The sequence below is a fragment of the Podarcis tiliguerta genome (assembly GCF_965153285.1).
Source record: "Podarcis tiliguerta genome assembly, chromosome: 6".
In the NCBI taxonomy this organism is placed as follows: Eukaryota; Metazoa; Chordata; class Lepidosauria; order Squamata; family Lacertidae; genus Podarcis; species Podarcis tiliguerta.
This window is the reverse complement of record NC_139539.1, coordinates 33,901,896-33,921,096: the sequence shown is the minus strand read 5'-3', so window position 1 is coordinate 33,921,096 and position 19,201 is coordinate 33,901,896. Positions and strand designations below refer to the sequence as shown.

The 19,201-nt window shown below is 43.5% G+C and overlaps 1 protein-coding gene across 4 annotated transcripts in view; it reads right to left on the bottom strand.

Annotated features, from left to right (window-relative positions):
• SYT6 (synaptotagmin 6) overlaps window positions 1–19,201 on the bottom strand; it is a 138,065-nt gene that overhangs the window by 73,233 nt on the left and 45,631 nt on the right. For 3 of the 4 annotated variants that reach the window (XM_083444442.1, XM_083444443.1, XM_083444444.1), the window contains exon 2: window positions 4,666–5,002. In XM_083444442.1, coding sequence (XP_083300568.1) covers window positions 4,666–5,002 — 337 coding nt within the window. The remainder of the gene's footprint in view (window positions 1–4,665; window positions 5,003–19,201) is intronic. The other variant, XM_083444445.1, reaches the window with a different exon arrangement.

The following is a 19,201-nucleotide window of genomic DNA, read 5'->3' as shown; positions in this document are numbered from 1 at the left end:
CTTCTTTCAATGCAGGCAAAAAAAAAGTTTTTTAAACTCCCCCCCTCTTTCCCTGCTTCCCGAGGGGGGGGGATTTCTCTCCAAAGACTTCAGATTTCAACCCTTTCGAACTTTATTTTATAGGGTTTTTAGTCCTCACGTCTTTGCTTTCCAATGTTTACAGGCGGAAGGCTGGCTCCCTGTTTAAACCTTTCCGCTTCGGTGTCATATTACGTTGTTAATTTAAGTCCGATTTAAGTCCAATTACTTCTCAATTCTTGCTTAATTTCATCAGATCCTTTAAAATATTTGTATTTTTCCTACTCACGGATCCTTCTTTTTAGTCCCGATTGCACAGGGAAAAGTTGAGCGCTGCTCCGATCACAGCTGCGCGACGTCACTCCGAAAAAGAAGCGATTGACTCTCAGCACCGCTTCAACCCCCGCCACACTCCGGAGCTCTTACTGAGCCCCGGAGACGTTTTGGGAGAGCGCTGTTGGTGCCCGCCGAGTCCCACGGACGTAGACCTCCTCCGTCCACGTTTCCAAGGGTCCCCCGCGTCGCCGTAGCGGTAGAACCCTGTTTTTTTCGGAGCTTCCCCCTCCGGTGCTCAGCAGGGGGCCGCCATGATCGATGGCGCTCAACCAGGAAGTCCTATGACAGGACAGTTTTAGACATGATTTGCAGCCTTCATGGCTATGCATGAGCAGAAACTGAGAACAGACCATGGGCCAGCCTGAGCTCAGTGACATCCTTATACTTCTCATAAAGGTATTTTGGGGTCTTTGTATGACCACCAGACCATATCTTTCTCATTGCTACTTGGGCTTGCCCATCTTCATTAAAGCCACCCTGCTTTCTTTGGCAAGTTGTACCAGATACTTTTGTAGCAGGTTGCAATTCGTTTGTTGTTGCATTTATCTCTCTCTTGGCCCAAGGAGATCAGAGCATCATCAGGATCATTGCTGTCCTACCGTTATCTCACCATCAGTGCAAAAAGCTCCCTGCCTCAAGGAGCTTACGATCTAACACTCAACACAGAAGGAAGAAGAGAAGAAGGAGATGGTTGTAGAGTCCAGGGGTAAAATAGCCTTGTCATGACTCAGCTGAGAGGCAGCAGCTTGACCAAGGACATCTGGTGAGCTTTAAAGCAAGAGCAAGGATTTGAGCTGGGGTTCCCCAAAAGTCAGTCCTCACACACTCTAGCCACTATAATACCACTGTACTCAGCAGGCTAGAGGATATGCAAGGTACTCAATTTACATTGCATATATTCTTACTATCAGAACTCCATTGCAGTGAGTGAAAATGGCTACCCATTTGTCATTGTGTAGTTAATGGTTCATATTCAGTGGGGAAACACTTCATTAAAACACTCATTAACACAGATAAGGCACACAATTAGTTTAAGTGCAATGAGCACCCAGGAAGCAAACATGTTCTCTTGAGACTAAGGTGGTTGACATGGAGAGGCTGAGAAAGGCAGAAGACACTGTAGAGATCTCCAGTTCTTATGACAGCAAGGAAAGGTCTTCTGGCAGGAGGGCATCATACCAAGGCAATTAGATCACAGTTACTTGGGAAAACTCATCTCCTGAGAGATGCATCTCTGGGGCCTTGCTGTAGTGATTCAGGTATTTGTAACATTTTAGCTGGACTAATACTGATATTGCCTAATGTGGATTTTGGATTTGGCAGGTGAGTTTGTGGCTTTCTTCTTCAGAATAAATATTTTTAAGGGGAGGGGAACAAGAGAGACATTTCAAAATTACGAATGGCCAGGAAAGAGTAAATGGCTTGATTTTTCTCTTTCTCTCATAATGTTATAAGCTGGGCATTATCCAGTAACATTGGTTGGCCATAGTTTCAGAACAGACAAATGAAACATTTGTTTCATACAATACATAATTAATTATGCCATTTACTACCATGAGATCAGGTTGTTCTATCATGATGGCAAAATTGAACTTTCGCATTCAGAAGCAATGTATCTCCAAAGCCCATTTGTTAGAGGGCTGGCAGGAGAAAAGGACTGTTGCCTTCACACTTCCTTATAGGCTTCCCAGAAGCTAAATGCTGAACTAGCAGTGGTCTTGCGGAAGGAGAAGGCAGGGGAGCACAGTTCTGGGACCTTTTATAGAGCAGGAGGAACGGTATCATCTGAGATGGTATGATCAGGAGAAACTAAATTTGTTTGTGACACATTAGAAACATAATCATAGAACTGTAGAGTTGGAAGGGACCACAAGGGTCATCTAGTCCAACCCCCTGCAATGCAAGGATCTTTTGCTCAACATGGGTCTCGAACTCATGATCCTGAGATTAAGAGTCTCATGCTGAGCTATCCCAGTCAAAGAATAAGAAAAATAAGCAGAGGATGGGTACTTCTTTTCCTTTTTTTGAAGGCATTCCTACTTCATGCCAGCAGTTTAATGGTAACACTTCTTCGCAAGATTGCTTGAACTAATTAAAAGCTTAAATGTTGCATTTCAGCTGACTGAAAATCTTGTGAAAGCTCAGTGTGTTTAAAAATCTATACAGTCACAAGCACCACTAAGTTCAATGGAGCTTACTCCCAGATATGTATATCCATATCCTATTATGCCAAAGATATACCTTTGGGATGGTACATTTTGAGATGGTGGGTAGCAGGGTCCCCACAGTGATATATTCAGGCATTTGGAACATATGTTCAGTATTTATAACATGCTGGTCCTAATAAATTGGACAATATGCTATGTGCTGCTGCTGCTGCTCCGTGTGTGTGTGTGTGTGTGTGTGTGTTTCAGTAGATGAAAAGAGTTACTTGCATTTTTTACTCCTTTAGCAATGGGGCCTGTCACAATGAGTTCCTGCACTTTTGTATAGTTGTGAATTTTCTTGATTTTACTGCTTTATCTTTTGTAACCCACTCTGAAGGTTTTTGCAATCCAGGGGTGTATAAATGTTATAAATAAGTAAATAAAATGTGCCATCACGCTACTGTAGGACTAGACAGACTCTTGCTCTGAATCTAGAAGGCTCTTATGTTCCTGTGCCTGAAAGCAAAGGAACTGAGCAAAATTGAGCAACTCCTGCCCTCTACGGCATGGTAGACCTTGTTCTGATCAACCATGATACATGGTAAAACATGGATAAAGTCACCCACATCTTAGCTGAAAAGACTGCCTGTATTAGAAGACATTCAGGTCAGTGGCCCATGGGTTACCAGGCTGTCTTCCACCTCCAGATCCTTGCAGACCCTGCCTTCCTTTGTCATGGATCCTCATGCACGGTCAGCCTTCCATCTGAGGCTACAGTGGCCCTGAGGCAGCGGCTGATCTTGAACACTGAGATGCAGCTCCCTCGAAGCCAGTGCAGTGAGTGATATGTCAATTCCGTTTATCTAATTATTCCTGCTTTGAGCCACATAAGCAAGAAAGAGAGGAAAAGGCTGTAATTCTATCTGACAGTGCGCCATGTCACTGATATGTCTCCCTGCCTCCCTGAGTCCTAACAAAATTAAAGTGGCCACAAGCATATTGACAGCTTGACACAATGAGGTCAAGTCACCGTAACAGGGTTTGAATCTTTTGGCTAAGATCAAGGGCCCACAGGGAGACTGGGGAAATATGTCAGCTGGTTCACTTTCAACTCAACCTTCGGCAGAGACCAGCATGTAGTCGGGGGAGTATCCTGCAGCTCCAGGAGGTGTATGCCAGCCAAAGGTTTAGCGTAATATCCCTTTAGTGCAATTGCTCAATGATGTACAAGTGTCAAGAACATATTTAGAAAGAAGGGAATTGCTGCCGACATCTTGAGGAGTGGCGGCCCATTGCATCAAACATAAACGAGAGCCATCTTCAGATGTGGGTGGGCTTGAAGAGAGGAGGGGTCAGGGTGCACATGCAAGTCCTGCCCCACAAATCTTCATGTAATCAAGTTTAACCCCACGTAATAGGGTTCCTGGTCACGAGGAGGATTCTGACTGCATTTCGAATCCATCTTCAAATCTAGTCCACAGTCCAAGGGCCTGAAGCAATGTTGCCCCACCTCCCAAAATATTTCTGCTTCTCTTCAAGTGCACCAATTTTGTGAATGGCAACAAAAAGGAAGAAATTCAGGGGTGGGCATTGATGTTACCAGTGGGAAGAAAGATATGAGTGCAATAGCACGCTATCGTTCATAATCCTCCGCAAGTGGTATTCAGAGGTATTCTGCCTCTGGGTTGTATCTGGGTGGTGCCCCAGATTTTTGTTGTTCTTCTGTTCTTGTTTAACACAGACAATAAAGTTTGTCTCCAGTTTGCACACCATTGTGTCCTCTAAGCCATGACATGACAATTACTCAAACAAATCTAATTACTCTAGAACACCTTGATCAATATACACTCCTTGATGGAAACAAAAAAGGATGGGGGAGGGAGAGAACAAACAAACCCAAAACATAAACTTTCTTTTGAGCATTCACAGCGAGCAATGAGGAAGCTCTTCACTTCATTGCAGGGGATACGCCTCTGGTTTGAGGCTGTGGGAACTGATTTGAGTGGACAAGTAATAGCAGGAGAAAACTGGGCATGGTGTGGTGGTGACCTTCATCAGCACTCCCTTCTACTCATGGAGAGTTTTCCCATCTTCAGCACCTCTGTAAAATGACCCATATTGTCTGATCCAACAGATGGCAATTCAAGGGATGCTCTGTACTCACCTGGTGGATGATGCAGGCTCTGTTGTCTGCCTCTGCATCCGTGTGCGTCTCATAAGGTGATCCTTCATGGACATCTGGACTTCTGCGGGAATATCCGGTGACGTGTGACTGATTTTCACAGCTGCCTCCAAGAAGCCCAGAGTCCCTGTGTCCTTTAGCTTGTCAGCCATGTTCTCTTTGTCGTGTTCCACTGAGTTCTGGGAGGCGGGGGTGTTAGTCGAAATGGCCTTGTTCCTCCAGGGCACCCAGCACAGCTTCCAAAAGAGAAAGAGAAAAACTGCCACCAGGGCCAGTCCACATACAATAACTATCACGGCAAGGAGGCTGATGGAGAGCTCTAGAGGTTGGGAAAAGGCAACAGTGACAAACAGGGGCAGAAAGGATCAGAGAAGAGATGTGGAAGAATGGGTGGGAAAGCAGGAGAGGAGGGAGGTGAGGGAGAAAAGAAAAGAAAAGTCTGTGAGACACCTGAAAGAACAAGGACAGATACATTCTGAAATAGCATCTGTTCCCTTTCATATGCTCTGCTCATGAAAAGAAAGTGTAACAAGGTACCTCAGTGAAACACTTCTCCAGAATAGACATTCTTACCTATCCACACATCCCAAACCCTTCTGTTTCTGTTGGAATGTTGTGATTTCCTAAAACTATTTCATTACAGTTCTTGTGATGGTCTTATTTGATATAAGCATTATTATTTCGGGAGGCTCAACTGAAATGGCCTCTCAAATCACACACCAACATCGTTTCTCCTCTGATCAACAACTTCTGGCAATTCTTAAAATGTTAAGTGATCTGACTATAGGACAGACAGCACTAATGATTAGGTTTTCAAAATGTCTGGTGCCAGTGGGGCATCCTATTGGGAATGGATACTTCCTCACAGACCTATTGACTATTCATTCCCAGTCAGGGTCTGATAATGTGAGCTGGTGCCCTGGAAAGGATTCATGTCCGCTGCTGACTGTATTGGGAGTTTGTTGGCAGAAGTAGTTGGTTAGTTGTTTGGTTGGGTGGCCCAGAAAGGAACAGATCCCAACTCTACTTATTGTGGTCCCAGTCACAGTGCTGCCCTCCCCCAGGCCATGGTTAAATAAGGGGTGGTAAGATGGATTCCGGCAAACAACCATCTGGATTAAAAATGGCCATAGCTTTATTGATTACAAATACAGGTGGAACTTCGGCTCAGGCATTGGGTGTAAATGCATTCCACCCTTCTTCCAGAGGGCAGGAACAATTTCAGGGTCATGTCAAGGATTATGCCCCCCCCCCGAGTTGGGTCCATATCAGGGGAAGGAAACATGTGACACATAAGGCAAGTTAGACCAGACTAATTAGATCAGTGCAGTCATTTTTAGCTGGCCATGCCCACCTGTCTGCCACTTGACATTAGAAAAAAATACCAAGATTCCTAGAAAGCTGATTTCAGTAGCCACCACTACACTCTTCAGCTTCTGAGGCAACATAGCATTCACTTGGCCATAGCTGATTAAAAATAGCACCTGGAACTTCTTAATCCTAGAAAACATGTCACTTGACACAGCCCGTAAGCAGATGCCTTTGTACTGCTCTGAAACAGGGAAGGCTTGTAATATTGCAAAAGCAAATATTAATACAGTTCTGTACAGCTCTGTCAGGTACAAAGAGTATAGCACTGTTAGGCAATCTTTGGAAAACACACAGCCATTGTGCTTACACTAACATAACTGAAACAGAGGGGGTAAGTAGAGTTTAGGTCTCTATCTCTTAGCTGTCTCTTGTAATCCACCTTGGTCCTATAAGAAAGGGCAGGATGAAAATTTTAATCATAGAATTCTGAACAAAACAACAAAATCGACATGTCAAATAGATCCTGGAAACAACATGCCTCCATATGGATTTTTTTTTAAAAAAATTAATTGCTGAAGTACCTCTTGGAAAAGAAATAATGAGGGGAAGATTGTCATTGAAAGATTAGCACTTTGACATCAAATAGTGTTTTCTATCTTCTAAAAAGTAGTGATGATGATGATAAAACTGAAGTAAAGTGGATTTTTCTGTGTTAGAAAATGTTGGTGCAATCTGGAAAAAAACCATTCCTCTATGCAAAAAAGCAAATATACTGTTGGAAGTGGCTGGCTTCCTCCCAAGAGAACACATGATTTGCAGGTCCCGGGTCCCAGGTCCCAGGTCCAATCCCTGGCGTCTCAAGATAGGGTTGAAAAAGCTCCGGTCTGAAGCCCCAGTGCACAGCTTTCAAGATGGTGTAAACGATTCTAAGTTAGATCCAAAGTGTAGGTCAGGTTCCTCTGTGCACAAGTTTCCTAAATTCCTATGCAATCTGAAGTTACCTGGCATGCAGCAACATCAAGGAAATGGATTGGGGCAATAATACAGGGAAATAAAGCTATAATAGCTGACAACAGCCAGTTCTCTGGGCCAATCCCACTACTGGACAATGCAAAGCAGTTGTTTCAAATGGAAATTGTTTGGTATCATTAAGGGTAGGCAAATGTCAGTTATTTAAGTTATGATACTTTCCCTCTCAGGAGGCACCATTTTGCATTTCCACTGGATGAGCCAAAATATATTGGGCCAGTTCTGAGGTCTGGGCCACACATACCACCGAATGAAGCACAAATGGAATTGTGGATGGAATTGAATTCCCGCTCCATCCATAGGTAAATTCAGACGGCAGGTGGGGAACACCACTTCTTTAAAACAAGACATGGAGGAATATTCCCCCATGGAGCTTTCATTTTTTAAACAAAAGCTCTCTGCAAATAGATAAAACTACCACACCAGGGAAAAAGGTCCTGAGCCATTTGCTCAGAATTTTCCATCTTCTTTCTTTATTTCGGAAGGTATTCTAACTATAACTGTCGAAAAATCACAACCTTCTCTTGTCAGCTGAGTGCAATACCACAGCTATTTTCTAACCTACTGCTGATGCTTGGTTCCTGGTAAATGTGGCTTTTAATTAATTACCAACCTTCCTTCTGCAGGAGACTCAGTCAACCAGCATGAATCTTACCACACCTATGTTTTATTTGTTTTGGGATATTTATAAACAACCCTGGGGAGGCTGATTACCCAATGAAGGGTAAGATACCCATTTCAGAAATTGATTCATTAACTAGAAGCCAATGCACAGTGCGACCCTTACAAACCCTCTACACCCAGGGTTAATCAATTTATGACTCTAGGCAGATTCCCCCGAAGGACTCTGAGCTATCTGTTCACACATAGCCATATGGTAATGGTAGTAAAGAAGCACTTTTAGGACTATAATGATCTGCTGTATGAGGAAGATATTTTTCCTTAATTTACTTATGTCTCGAACTATAAATATGGATGATCTTACATCTGTTTGCAAGGTGCATGGGTCTTATTCTTTTCAACAGCTTCCTTGTGCACTGAAAAGTGCTCCATCCTCCTCAGAACAGCAATTTAAAAAGGAACCACTCCAAATCTATCCTTATTAGATAGCTGAGCCTGTATCAGACTCTCTAGGCAGCTCACATCTGTTCTTCATTAGAGCTGTTATGAAAATAACCCTTGAAATATGCTTTTCTTTTCAATGCAAGTATTCCCTACCAGGACTGCTCCATTTGATCACAGGTTTCATTTAGGAACTAGCTATAATTAAAATATTAGCACTGAGTATTGAAGAAAGCAATAGAAGACATGACATGAACTTAAATTGTCATCTTAATGAACATAAAAGCCAAATTTCTTCATTACCGTAAAGAAGTGACAATAGATCTGGTTGGATTGCTTGGTTTTGATCTGAGATCTGGCAGGATCAGTAACACAATCCATGTGTTACAAGCCAGCTTGGAGAGGGCTTGTTTTTCAGTTCTGGCTCAGAGCACAGTCTTGGCATAATCCAGTCTTATGAACAATTTACCATTAGCAGAAGCTAGATAGAGAAATGTCAGATTACACTTTGCACCAGTCCTTTTAGTTCATCTACTGGAGAAGAACATGCATCCCCATTGTTGAGTTAAACACTCAGGGTGCCAGCTGTTTTCTAAGTATTTTCGTGACTAGCTAGAAATCAGAAGATGGAAGTTGATGGGTACTTTTGTGGCTGAAGACTTGCACCAGCTGTTGCTTTCTTCCGTTAGACCCATATAAATGCCCCTATTTGCATACAAGCCCCTTCATCTGCACCACAGCCTGGGGCCACCTCAATGAGAGGATGTCTTTTTGTTGCCTCATTTAATAATGAATAAGACTGCATAAGATAAACAGTGGAGGTTCCCCAAGAGACTTGGCTAATTGCATTCTCGGCATAGCACAGGCACCACTTTCTGCTGCATGGAGAGCTAAGCCCTGGAAGGGTTCCCAATGTTCTCAGTTATCAAATACAGCTTCAGTAGAACTTGGATGACTTGAAAGAGCAGCCTGATCCTCCCTGTGTTTTGCTCTGCAAAAAAGTTACTGGGAAGGGGGAAATGTTTTCCTCTGCCAGAAGTCTATGGCTCTGAGATCTAATGCCAGAGGAAAAAATTATACATATGCACATTAATATTAGTGTCAACCAAGGAGTTTTCCCTCTCCCCATCCCCTCAATGTGTGTCCCCAGAAAGCATCTATATTCTTATTACAATTAGTCATGTAAATAGTGACACACAAAAACAACCCCAGAAGTCTGAAGGGGTAAACAATGCTAGGCATTTGCTGCTGATGCAGACATCAGCACCTGGGGCTGAGCAACTATTTCAGCCTATAAGGGAACATGTAGGGTTTACTGACTGTGTCTTCCCAAGGCTCATCCCTATGGGCTGGATTCCTGACAGGAGTTCTCTTTTCATCATTTACACAAAACTCAATAGGCCAGGAGCAAGCCAGACAGCACTGCATCAAATTGGCAACTTAACTGAAAGCGAAAAATGGCCATCTTAATGGCATTTGTTGTGCAAGAGATGATTACTAACACAGGTCAATGCTGGTTAGCACTCCCTTATGTGCAATCTAATGTGGAACAGATTATCTGCCTTGCAACATATGGGAATGTGCTGCGATACCGTAGAAGTGTGTCAGCAGAGGGGGCACTCATGTTACAGATCAGCTCTCAATTAGGAACTAGGGCAAAAGCAGGTAAGTCTATGAGCCTTCTTCCACATGAACACCGATGGCAGACCCTGGACTGTTGGTGCACCTTCTACAATTGTCCCCATCCACCATGTAGTAAGGGAGAGAGGCTAGCCCTTGCACAGATGGACACTGTTTCATAGCCACCAAACCCCCAAATAAACCATGTGCTGGTGTGCCCAGAGGACCCCATCATGAAAACTGCACCACTCTTTCTGCGCCTCTCAAGCATGTTACTTTCTCAGCAACCAGTCAATGCTTCACCCCATCCAAGTGCTCCTGCTTTAAAGCTAGATGGTGCTGACTTTATTACAGAGCTGGACCATCCATGGAGGGGTCACATCAGCCTCTGAGTGTGCAAAATCCTCACAACCCCTGCTCTAGAGGTTTCTTTGCCTTTTCCTGCAGCATGTGGAACAGCCCCCTTTCCTGAATTACCTTGATGCATCTCACCAGACACCCTTCTTGTCCCCTAGACGTACTGATGTTCACGACCCCCATTCCCTCCTGGCAGCACACTATAATTTTAGATGACTGCAGGCTGCAATTCTGTGAGTTTTAAATTTGTACACACAGTAATTGCACTTGATCACATTCATGCTCTCTCTTTACTACCAGTCCCTTTCATTTGTTTAGCTGTTGCGCTGCATCACATGTTTTCAGCGGGGATCTTCTGTTTTAATGCAATCTCATAAAATGACATAGACACTGATGATGCTATTTGAATAATTAATAGTAATTTGATCACATTACCCATTCTAGCTGCAATCATTCTATCTAGTTATACATTCTTGATCTTGCTGAATTCATGGTCTTGGCCAGTGTTCTATAGCATCAAACTACAAGCAATTCACAACAAATGATTTAATGTGCCTCTTGTCTCTTTGGTCAATTAAACCTGAAGTGCAACTGATCTGAGGGCCCCTACAAAATATGTGAGATAGGGATTCTCTAGGTCTATGAAGATTTGAAAAAAGAGATACCCACTTGTGCTTATATTAACATGTTAACTTGCTTGCAGACATTATCTAACATTTCCTTAAATGCCTCTTCCTTTCCTTGTTTCGACTTCTTTTTCTCCTAGTCACCACCTTTTGGGATGCAGATTACTCTAGTTGTCCATTGGATCTCCAGCCTTTATAAAGTTTGGTAGATAGAGCTTCCTGGGAGAAGATTTGGATCAGACTATGGTGTTGGGAGTTGGGTAACTGCCCCCCCCCCGTTTTCTCAGTGAAAATCACCTCTCCTCTTTAAATTGCTATTTGCTCCATTATAGGAAATATATGTGTAATGTACATAGTTGTGCATGTAATTTTTTTTTAATGGGACACATAGCAAATGGGAGGGCGTTTACTGTACTAAGAAATCGGGGGGGGGGGGCGTTAAAGGATTAATCTCCCACCCCAGCACTGCAGTCCTAGTCCACATCAAGCTCTAAAATTGCTGTTTGTCAAAAGACAAGAAACTGGTTATTTGCTCACAGATGTTCATTGTATCGTTTACTTTGTTCCTGGCATGTACCGTAATAGGCATTTTGACCCTCACTAGTGTGGTTGTGGTGGTGGGGGAGTCATTGATAAGTGAGTATCCAAATACTCTGCAGTTTCAGAATGAGGAACAAGGTACAGATTGTTTCCATTGCAGAAAATGGAAAGTAGACGTTCTGAGCACTCGCTCAGAATACATCACTCCAAAAGAAGTTGCTGCGTTGCATGAAACATTTTGCTAAGCCTTTTCTATTTATGCCATAGAATTACGTAGCATGTTGAAAGGTGCTAGCTTGCACATTATACCTTTAATGAAAAACCTTCAGAAATGATCCATTGAAGCCTCAGCGAACCGCGGTGCTGATAAGAGATGGATCTCAGCCTCTGCTGCCCATTTATGTACCAGCATTGGCAGCAGTCTGGACAGGATTTAGGGGCCCTCTTATGCATGAACTCCTGATTTCCATCTGGCACTCCTCATAAAACATGAGAAGATCGGGAGTTAACAGAAAAAGTGCCTGCCTCAGAAGAACGCTCATTTATAACAAGATGATATTAAATTATCTGGCACTTAACTTGTCTTTTCAAACTTATGGCTGCTTTCAAATGTCCTCCTAAAGAAGGAGGCAACTGGATGTAGAAGACCCAGCGTCCTGCCCGATACCCTACATGTTGAGGAAAGCTATCTCTTTCACTTTCTCCAAGTAGGAGTCCTTATAGCAGACAGAGCAAACAAATTATCTAAGGTTTCCATATTGAAATGGAAGTATTATCGTAATTATTAATAAATCCTCCTCCCCCATCCATTTTAGCTTGATTGTAAGCCTGAGATCAGAGAGTGACTTACTAGTGAGTCTTTTCGATGAATGAGGGGGGGAAATAAAAAATAAAAAATGCAATACATACATAGGTAAAGGGACCCCTGACCATTAGGTCCAGTCGTGACCGACTCTGGGGTTGCAGTGCTCATCTCGCTTTATTGGCTGAGGGAGCCGGCGTACAGCTTCTGGGTCAGGTGGCCAGCATGGCTAAGCCACTTCTGGCGAACCAGAGTAGCACACGGAAACACAGTTTACCCTCCCACCGGAGCGGTACCTATTTATCTACTTGCACCTTGATGTGCTTTCGAACTGCTAGGTTGGCAGGATCAGGGACCGAGCAACAGGAGCTCACCCCATCGCGGGATTCAAACCGCCAACCTTCTGATCGGCAAGTCCTAGGCTCTGTGGTTTAACCCACAGCGCCACCCGCGTCCCATATACATACATACATACATACATACATAATCATTAAACACCTAAATAAAAACTAGAAGCCGTTAAGTACATACATTTTAATATTAAACTTGTAGAGTTATTACTCATCTTTAGGCACATCTGTATGTGAGTAGGCACATGGTAGGGGGACGGTGAAGGCAAGCATGCTGAACTTTATACCCTGTTCTGTTCTGATTACCCTCCAAAAGCTGGAAGGAGATCTTCTGCAATGGGATGGTTTCTGCAATCATAGAGACTCCCTGCAGGATTTTAGAATCCTGAAAAAAATCATAGGTGTGCAGGAGTTTCCCTGCTTCACAAGTTTCCCCTTGTCCCACCTTGGAGGTGCAGAGTTCTCGTCCCTGCCCAGCCACTGACACCTGTTTATTCACAAACTGCATGCCTGAAAGTGGCTAAAATGCATCTGAGTAAACACATATAGGATCATACTTTAAGAATAGTTCTAAGTGAGTTAAGAATCAGATGGAGCAGTAGAGCAGGACTGTTCCCACTGCCCCCACTGTTGGACATGGGCTGTGATGCCTGCATTGCAGAGGGTTGGATCCATAACTGTCAATTTTCCCTTTTCTTGTGAGGAATCCTATTTGGAATAAGGGAATTTCCCTTAAAAAAATGGAAATGTTGACAGCTATGGTTGGATCAGATGACCCTTTAGGTCCCTTCCAATTCTATAATTCTCTGTTTCTATTATTCACTCCTGTCCCTACATTCGGGGTGAATGTCTGTAGAGGGGAGCTTGCTGTACATACATAGGTTCCTCCGCCCCCTTACTGCGGAACCCCCAATAGCAAGTCTTAATTGTGTGAACACACAAATCAGGCTAAAACTGAATTTCAGATGTCCCCTTCCCCACATTTATTGCAGCCAAATTAGTGAAACATGGGAATCTTGTCTTATACCTACTCATATCATTGGTCTATCTACCTCAGTATTCCCTACACTGACTGGCAGCGGCAGTCCAAGATTTCAGGCGTGGTTCTTGACCAGTCCTACTTGGAAGATGCAGGGAACCTTCGACATGCACAGGAAATGCTCTAGCACTGAGCTATGGTCCCTCCCTAAGTGAAGAACTTAAAAAAAACATTTCTAGAACAATATAAACCATGAGCAGTAGCAGACAAAATGCTAACTGTTAGGGGTACGGTTCATTTTCACTGGTTTGAGTTATTGCACCATTTCTGTGCAAGCCATGGCAAAGAAGACCTCTGTTCTACAGCAAGGATGTTCACTGCCTGCTTTGGATCACACTCACAAGCGTCTCTCTCTATTATTAAACTAGCTGGTTCTACGTTTTTGTCCCTCAAAGAGCACAGAGAGATGTGCCAATGGTTTAATTCTTAAAATCCAGAAAGCACAATGATATTGAATGAATGGCTGAATACATGGTGAAGCAATCACCATGCACCAAAATATCTTGCTCCATACAGTTTGTCACATTACCAGACTACTGCAAAAGCTTCCGAGAGTTGAACATGGTAAAATATCAGCCTACAAATTATACACACATATACATGTTAGAATTCCTGCTCCATAATTGCAGTCATGGGATTGTCGTCTTTCACATGACGGTATATGATTTGACTCCACAGCCTGGGACAGGATGTTTGTGTTACTGTGTTCCGTGAAGTGGGACTATTGTCCTTTGTTCTTTCTTTCTTTGCTGTCTGATGCTAGAGAGAGAGGGAGCCATGTTGCAATGCTCCGTGTGTGTTTATATGTAAATAAAGTAGATTAGCCAAAATGCTGAGTTGCTGAGGTCTGTCACACGAACTGCACAGACTCTGCGGATCCCTAAGTGTGCCAGTGTCTGTTGGTATCGGCCGCTGTGATGTTCTGGCAGAAGAAAGCTTTCGAAGCTTTCGACCAGGAGGGAGAGAACATGCCAGGGTCATACTCGAGTGTAGGACGAGCTCCTAACAATACAGAGTTCCCATTTTTCTTTTCCAGCTGCCCCACTTCAGTCCTCATTCAGTCCTCATTGGGCTGGGGTGGGGGGTGGATTTTCATACATCTGCAAACCCTGGGGTTCTCCCAACCTTCCAGATACTCCCCTCTTCTTCCTCAGTGGCTTCGTTTTGACTCTAATCCCTGTCAGCACTTGCCACCTGAGCTGGCTATTCAGCACGATTGATACAACTGGATCATTGCTTTGCAGCTCAGCCCACATTTGTTCAAGTCCCATGCTGTTTCAGGGCTGTGTGCTCAGCGCACAAGAAGGACATGACCAGGATCATGACAGTGCATTGATGTTACAGAACTTCCATTAAGTGGGACCTGCGCATGGCTAGGAAACGGTGCTTGGTAGATCAGCTTACAGAGTGGCAATTTGCAAACACCCCATGCTAAGCTGGTTTCATTGACCTTGCTGGGAGTGTAGAGTTGTAGTCTAATGCAACTCACAAGCGCTTTCAGAAACTGAACTGCAGGATAATGCAATTAAAAATTGGCACTAATGAGGCAAGACTCCTCCTGGCAGAGCATATGCTAATTATGGAGATGCAGAAACCATTCAAGCAATGTGATCTGAATCTATCACTTCCTGATTCTCAGCAAGCTCCCTTATGTCATCACTTCCTGGGGAGGAGACAGGTGGGAGTATTTCTACACGAAAATTCACAGCTTCCTTCATATTCCCCCCCCCCCCCTCTTTGCAATGACAGTAAATTATTAATTAAAAGCAAATGTCTTATCTGCCTCATTGGCATTTAATAACCAAGGAAGCAGGAATGTGCAAACTCCAGGGCTGTCTCAGCAATTCATCATCAGAACGTTATCTCATTTGGTTAGCACTATGTCTTTTTTCAGGCAGCTGGGAGGAGGGAAAACAATGCATCTATTTTATAAATAGAGAAAATTATTTTACCAACTCTCAATTAAAAAAAGATAAACAGTGAAAAGACAGAAGCTGTAAATGCAAATTCTATTTGTTCCTATGTAGGCAAAACACAATACAATACACCAGGAACCCAAGGATACTCAGGAAATCCTGTATGTATATATACACAAACACAAACACATATGTACACAAACACAGCAAACACAATTTGCTGTCCCTTATAGCTGAATTGTTAAGAAAAGGCTTGGGGGGAAACACAAATAAGTTACACAATCCTGATATCTGGAACATTCCCCATTCCTTACCTGCTCCCAGGACTCCACATTTGCATTTATTTTGCTTCTCCACTATATACAACAGATTTGTTTTAGGTTTTCCTTCCGTGGAAAGTATCTTCTGACAGTGTGGTTATTCCTTCTTGACTAAGCATACTGAAAGTACCTTACAGTTTGTCCACACCCCCCCCACCCCGCTTCATGCAATTATCCTAAAATGGACACAGAAGGAACTAGACTCTGATTTAGAGCCATCTGCATGACTATGCAAGTGTGGGAGAAAACTGAGGAGATATTAATTAATTAGTGTTTTATTTAGAATGACTGTCGCATGCATTTAGAATAAGACACATGTAAACTCTCCGGGACTATGAGGACTTCCTGGCCCCATCTGTACAATATATTTAAAGCAGTATAACACCACTTTAAAGGCTTCCCCACAAAATCCAGGGAACTGTAGTTTGTGAAAGGTGCTGAGAGTTGTTGGAATACCCCGTTTCCCTCACAGAGCTGCAATTTCCAGAGTTTCCTGGGAAGAAGGTTTGATTGTCACACTCTTTTCCCCACCCAAAACAGACCCAGCAATGATAGAAGGTTTTAGCTCTAGATGGGGAACAGCAGCCACATAATGGGGTTTGCAAATAACTTAATGTGAAATGATGCTTGTCTTGTAACGCAAGTGTTAAGAGCATTTGCAGATGACACCAAGCTGGGAGGGGTAACTAATGCTGCAGCAGAAAGAATCAGAATTCAATATGACCTTAAGAGATTGGAGAAGTTGGATGGCTAAATAACCTCCAAATGTTGCAACCCCTTGATCATTTCAGTTATGTGTTTCACAACCTGTTTCAACTCTACAATATCCTTTTGGAGGTGAGTTAACTTGAGCTGTTCTTCACCTCAGGCAGTAAATGTCTTGGGTCTCTCTCTCACACACACACCCAGCACAGTTGGTTTGGTCTTCACCAACTACCTTTGAGCAAGTAGGCAAGCTAGCATCCCTCACAGGACATGGTAAGGAGAATAATGAGATGAACTCAGGTATGCTGTCCTGAGCTCTGGGGAGGGGAGGAGGATGCAAACCTCATTATAAATATTATTCCAACAACAACAACAGTGCACAGTCAGTTCATGTGAAGCAACTCCCAAGATGACTGGCAGCCCCTGTTTAGAATTAGATTTATTCCCCTGCTTTAGAGATGGGCCATTTAGCTTATGCAGCAGAAGTTCGCTGTGCGGTAATTAAAGTGTGAAAGCTTCAAGTTTTAATCCTCTCCTGTCGATTGTGCAACCAGAGTTTATAAAAGTTACATGAGAACCAAAGAAACCTAGAAACAGGCAAGAAATAACAACAGCATACAAAATGAGGGAGGGGGGGTTTCTGTTACTTCTCTGCACTGCCACCCCCACTCCACCCCCGTGCCTTTATTCACACAGAAAGGAGGAGAAAGAATCCACGCCCTTGGCAGAGTCAGGTAACATCCTGAGGCTTCTGCTAAATGAGTCTTCTGCACTCTCGTGCAGCAGGAAGTTGAGTTATATTGTTATCAAAACAATGAGGAGGAATCCTCTGGACCACTTGTATGAATGAAGTCAGGCAGGTGGAGGCTCTCTAAGGGCAGACTGAGGTTGTTGGGGCAGAGCCTCATTTGCACAAACAGAACAGCCTCAAACTGGTTCTAAAGCAGTTCATAAGTTTTCAGTGTGGTTCAGTTCTAAGCAGGGAAAACCTGGCAATTGAAGGAACCTTGAAGGACCCTCTTGACATTACTAGTGTGTTTTCACATTTTTAACAGGTCTGAGAAGCTGGGATCATGTTACAAGTGAAGAATCCATTGTGGCCATCTAAAATTGTTAAGGTGGTATCTAGTGTTCCTGTCCCTCTAACAAAGCTTTTATCAGTCTTGGATCCTGAGATATTGTTGGACCCAGTGCTATTTTTCTAGAAAAAGAGGTGCCGGGACTCACCATGAAGGCCTCCCTTGTTCTCATAATGTCAATGGTGCCCACCTGAGAGGTCAACTGAGTTCCAGTAAGTTCTGGCAAAAAAAAGCCCTGGTTGGACCACAACTCCTATCGTCCTTGACCACTGATCCTGCTAGCTAGTAATGATGGGAGTTGTAGTCTAACAACATATGAGGACTCAAGGTTGAGAAAGGCTGCTGTAGCAAAAGAGACTTCTGCTTACAGAACAAAGCTTTCTTTTCCTGCAGCCCCCTGCACACCCTCAAAATCTGCTCTGGGGGATTGGAGGACCCTCTAGAGTAGATCTGGGGGGGGGGGGAGAGAAAAGTCCTGTTGGGCAAGTGGCATTCTTCTCATGGAACATTGGGTGCAACCCAATGTATGGTTTTGCCCTGAATGACAGTCTACAAAATGAAGCTCCTAAGACTGTGTTTGGGTCTAATAGTTACTACAAAAGTCTGTTCCCTTCACATTTAAATTGCAAGGGATTTTCTTTGAAAGCTCTGCAGTGAAACTACTGAAGCAAAAGACACACACACACACAAAGCAAAAGGAGGGGGACAAAGAACAGTTTGGAGGCGTAGTGCTCTAAAACAAGAAGCAATTTGATACTGTGCTCAGGGAAAAGAACCGCCTTTGTTCGGTCTGTCAAGATGTCCTCTCTTATCATGGAGTGTTCCAAGGTTTGTGAGAGCAGCTCATTAATGAAAGGCTCCATTTTGTTTCATCTTGGATGGAAATGCATGAGGAGAATATGGTGTAATTAAAATTCAGTTTCTCCCTCCCTTGGCGATTTGAGGCAGCTACCCGAATCTGAGTTACCAATAGAGATAATTAGCAGAACCCAAACACAGAACGAATAAATGCCATGGACAAAGCTGTATTTTTGATGGGCTATTTGCCACTAGACAATACCATGCTAATTATGGCAACATTGACTTTTATTACTCAGTAGCAGTGTTCTCAGCCATTAAGAAGATTCATGGATAACTCTGACCCCACTGTGGACAGTTCTGTTTTAATATATCAAAAGGTTCTTTCCCTCCAGAGATAAATTGGGCAGTTCTTACAATATTGTAGTAACTGGAGGTCACTCCAGTCATATATTGGATTTAAAGCAAGGACACAGTGAGCCCTTCAAGGAAATAGGCAGAAAGCAAAAGTCTACACCCTGTCCTTCTGACTTGTTCTGTAGAAAGGAGAGAGAGAGAATGGAAGGGGGAATCTTTTAGACCAAGGAAATCATTACTAACCTTGCAAGTGGCCTAATGAACAACTAAAACAACAAGGCAATAGCTGGGGAAGGGCCATAACTCAGTGGCAGAGCATCTGTTTTGCATACAGAAGGTCCTTGGTTTGTTGTTTAGTCATTTAGTCATGTCCGACTCCTCATGACCCCATGGACCAGAGCACGCCAGGCACTCCTGTCTTCCAGTGCCTCCCACAGTTTGGTCAAACTCATGCTGGTAGCTTCGAGAACACTATCCAACCATCTCGTCCTCTGTCGTCCCCTTCTCCTTGTGCCCTCAATCTTTCCCAACATCAGGGTCTTTTCCAGGGAGTCTTCTCTTCTCATGAGGTGGCCAAAGTATTGGAGCCTCAGCTTCACGATCTGTC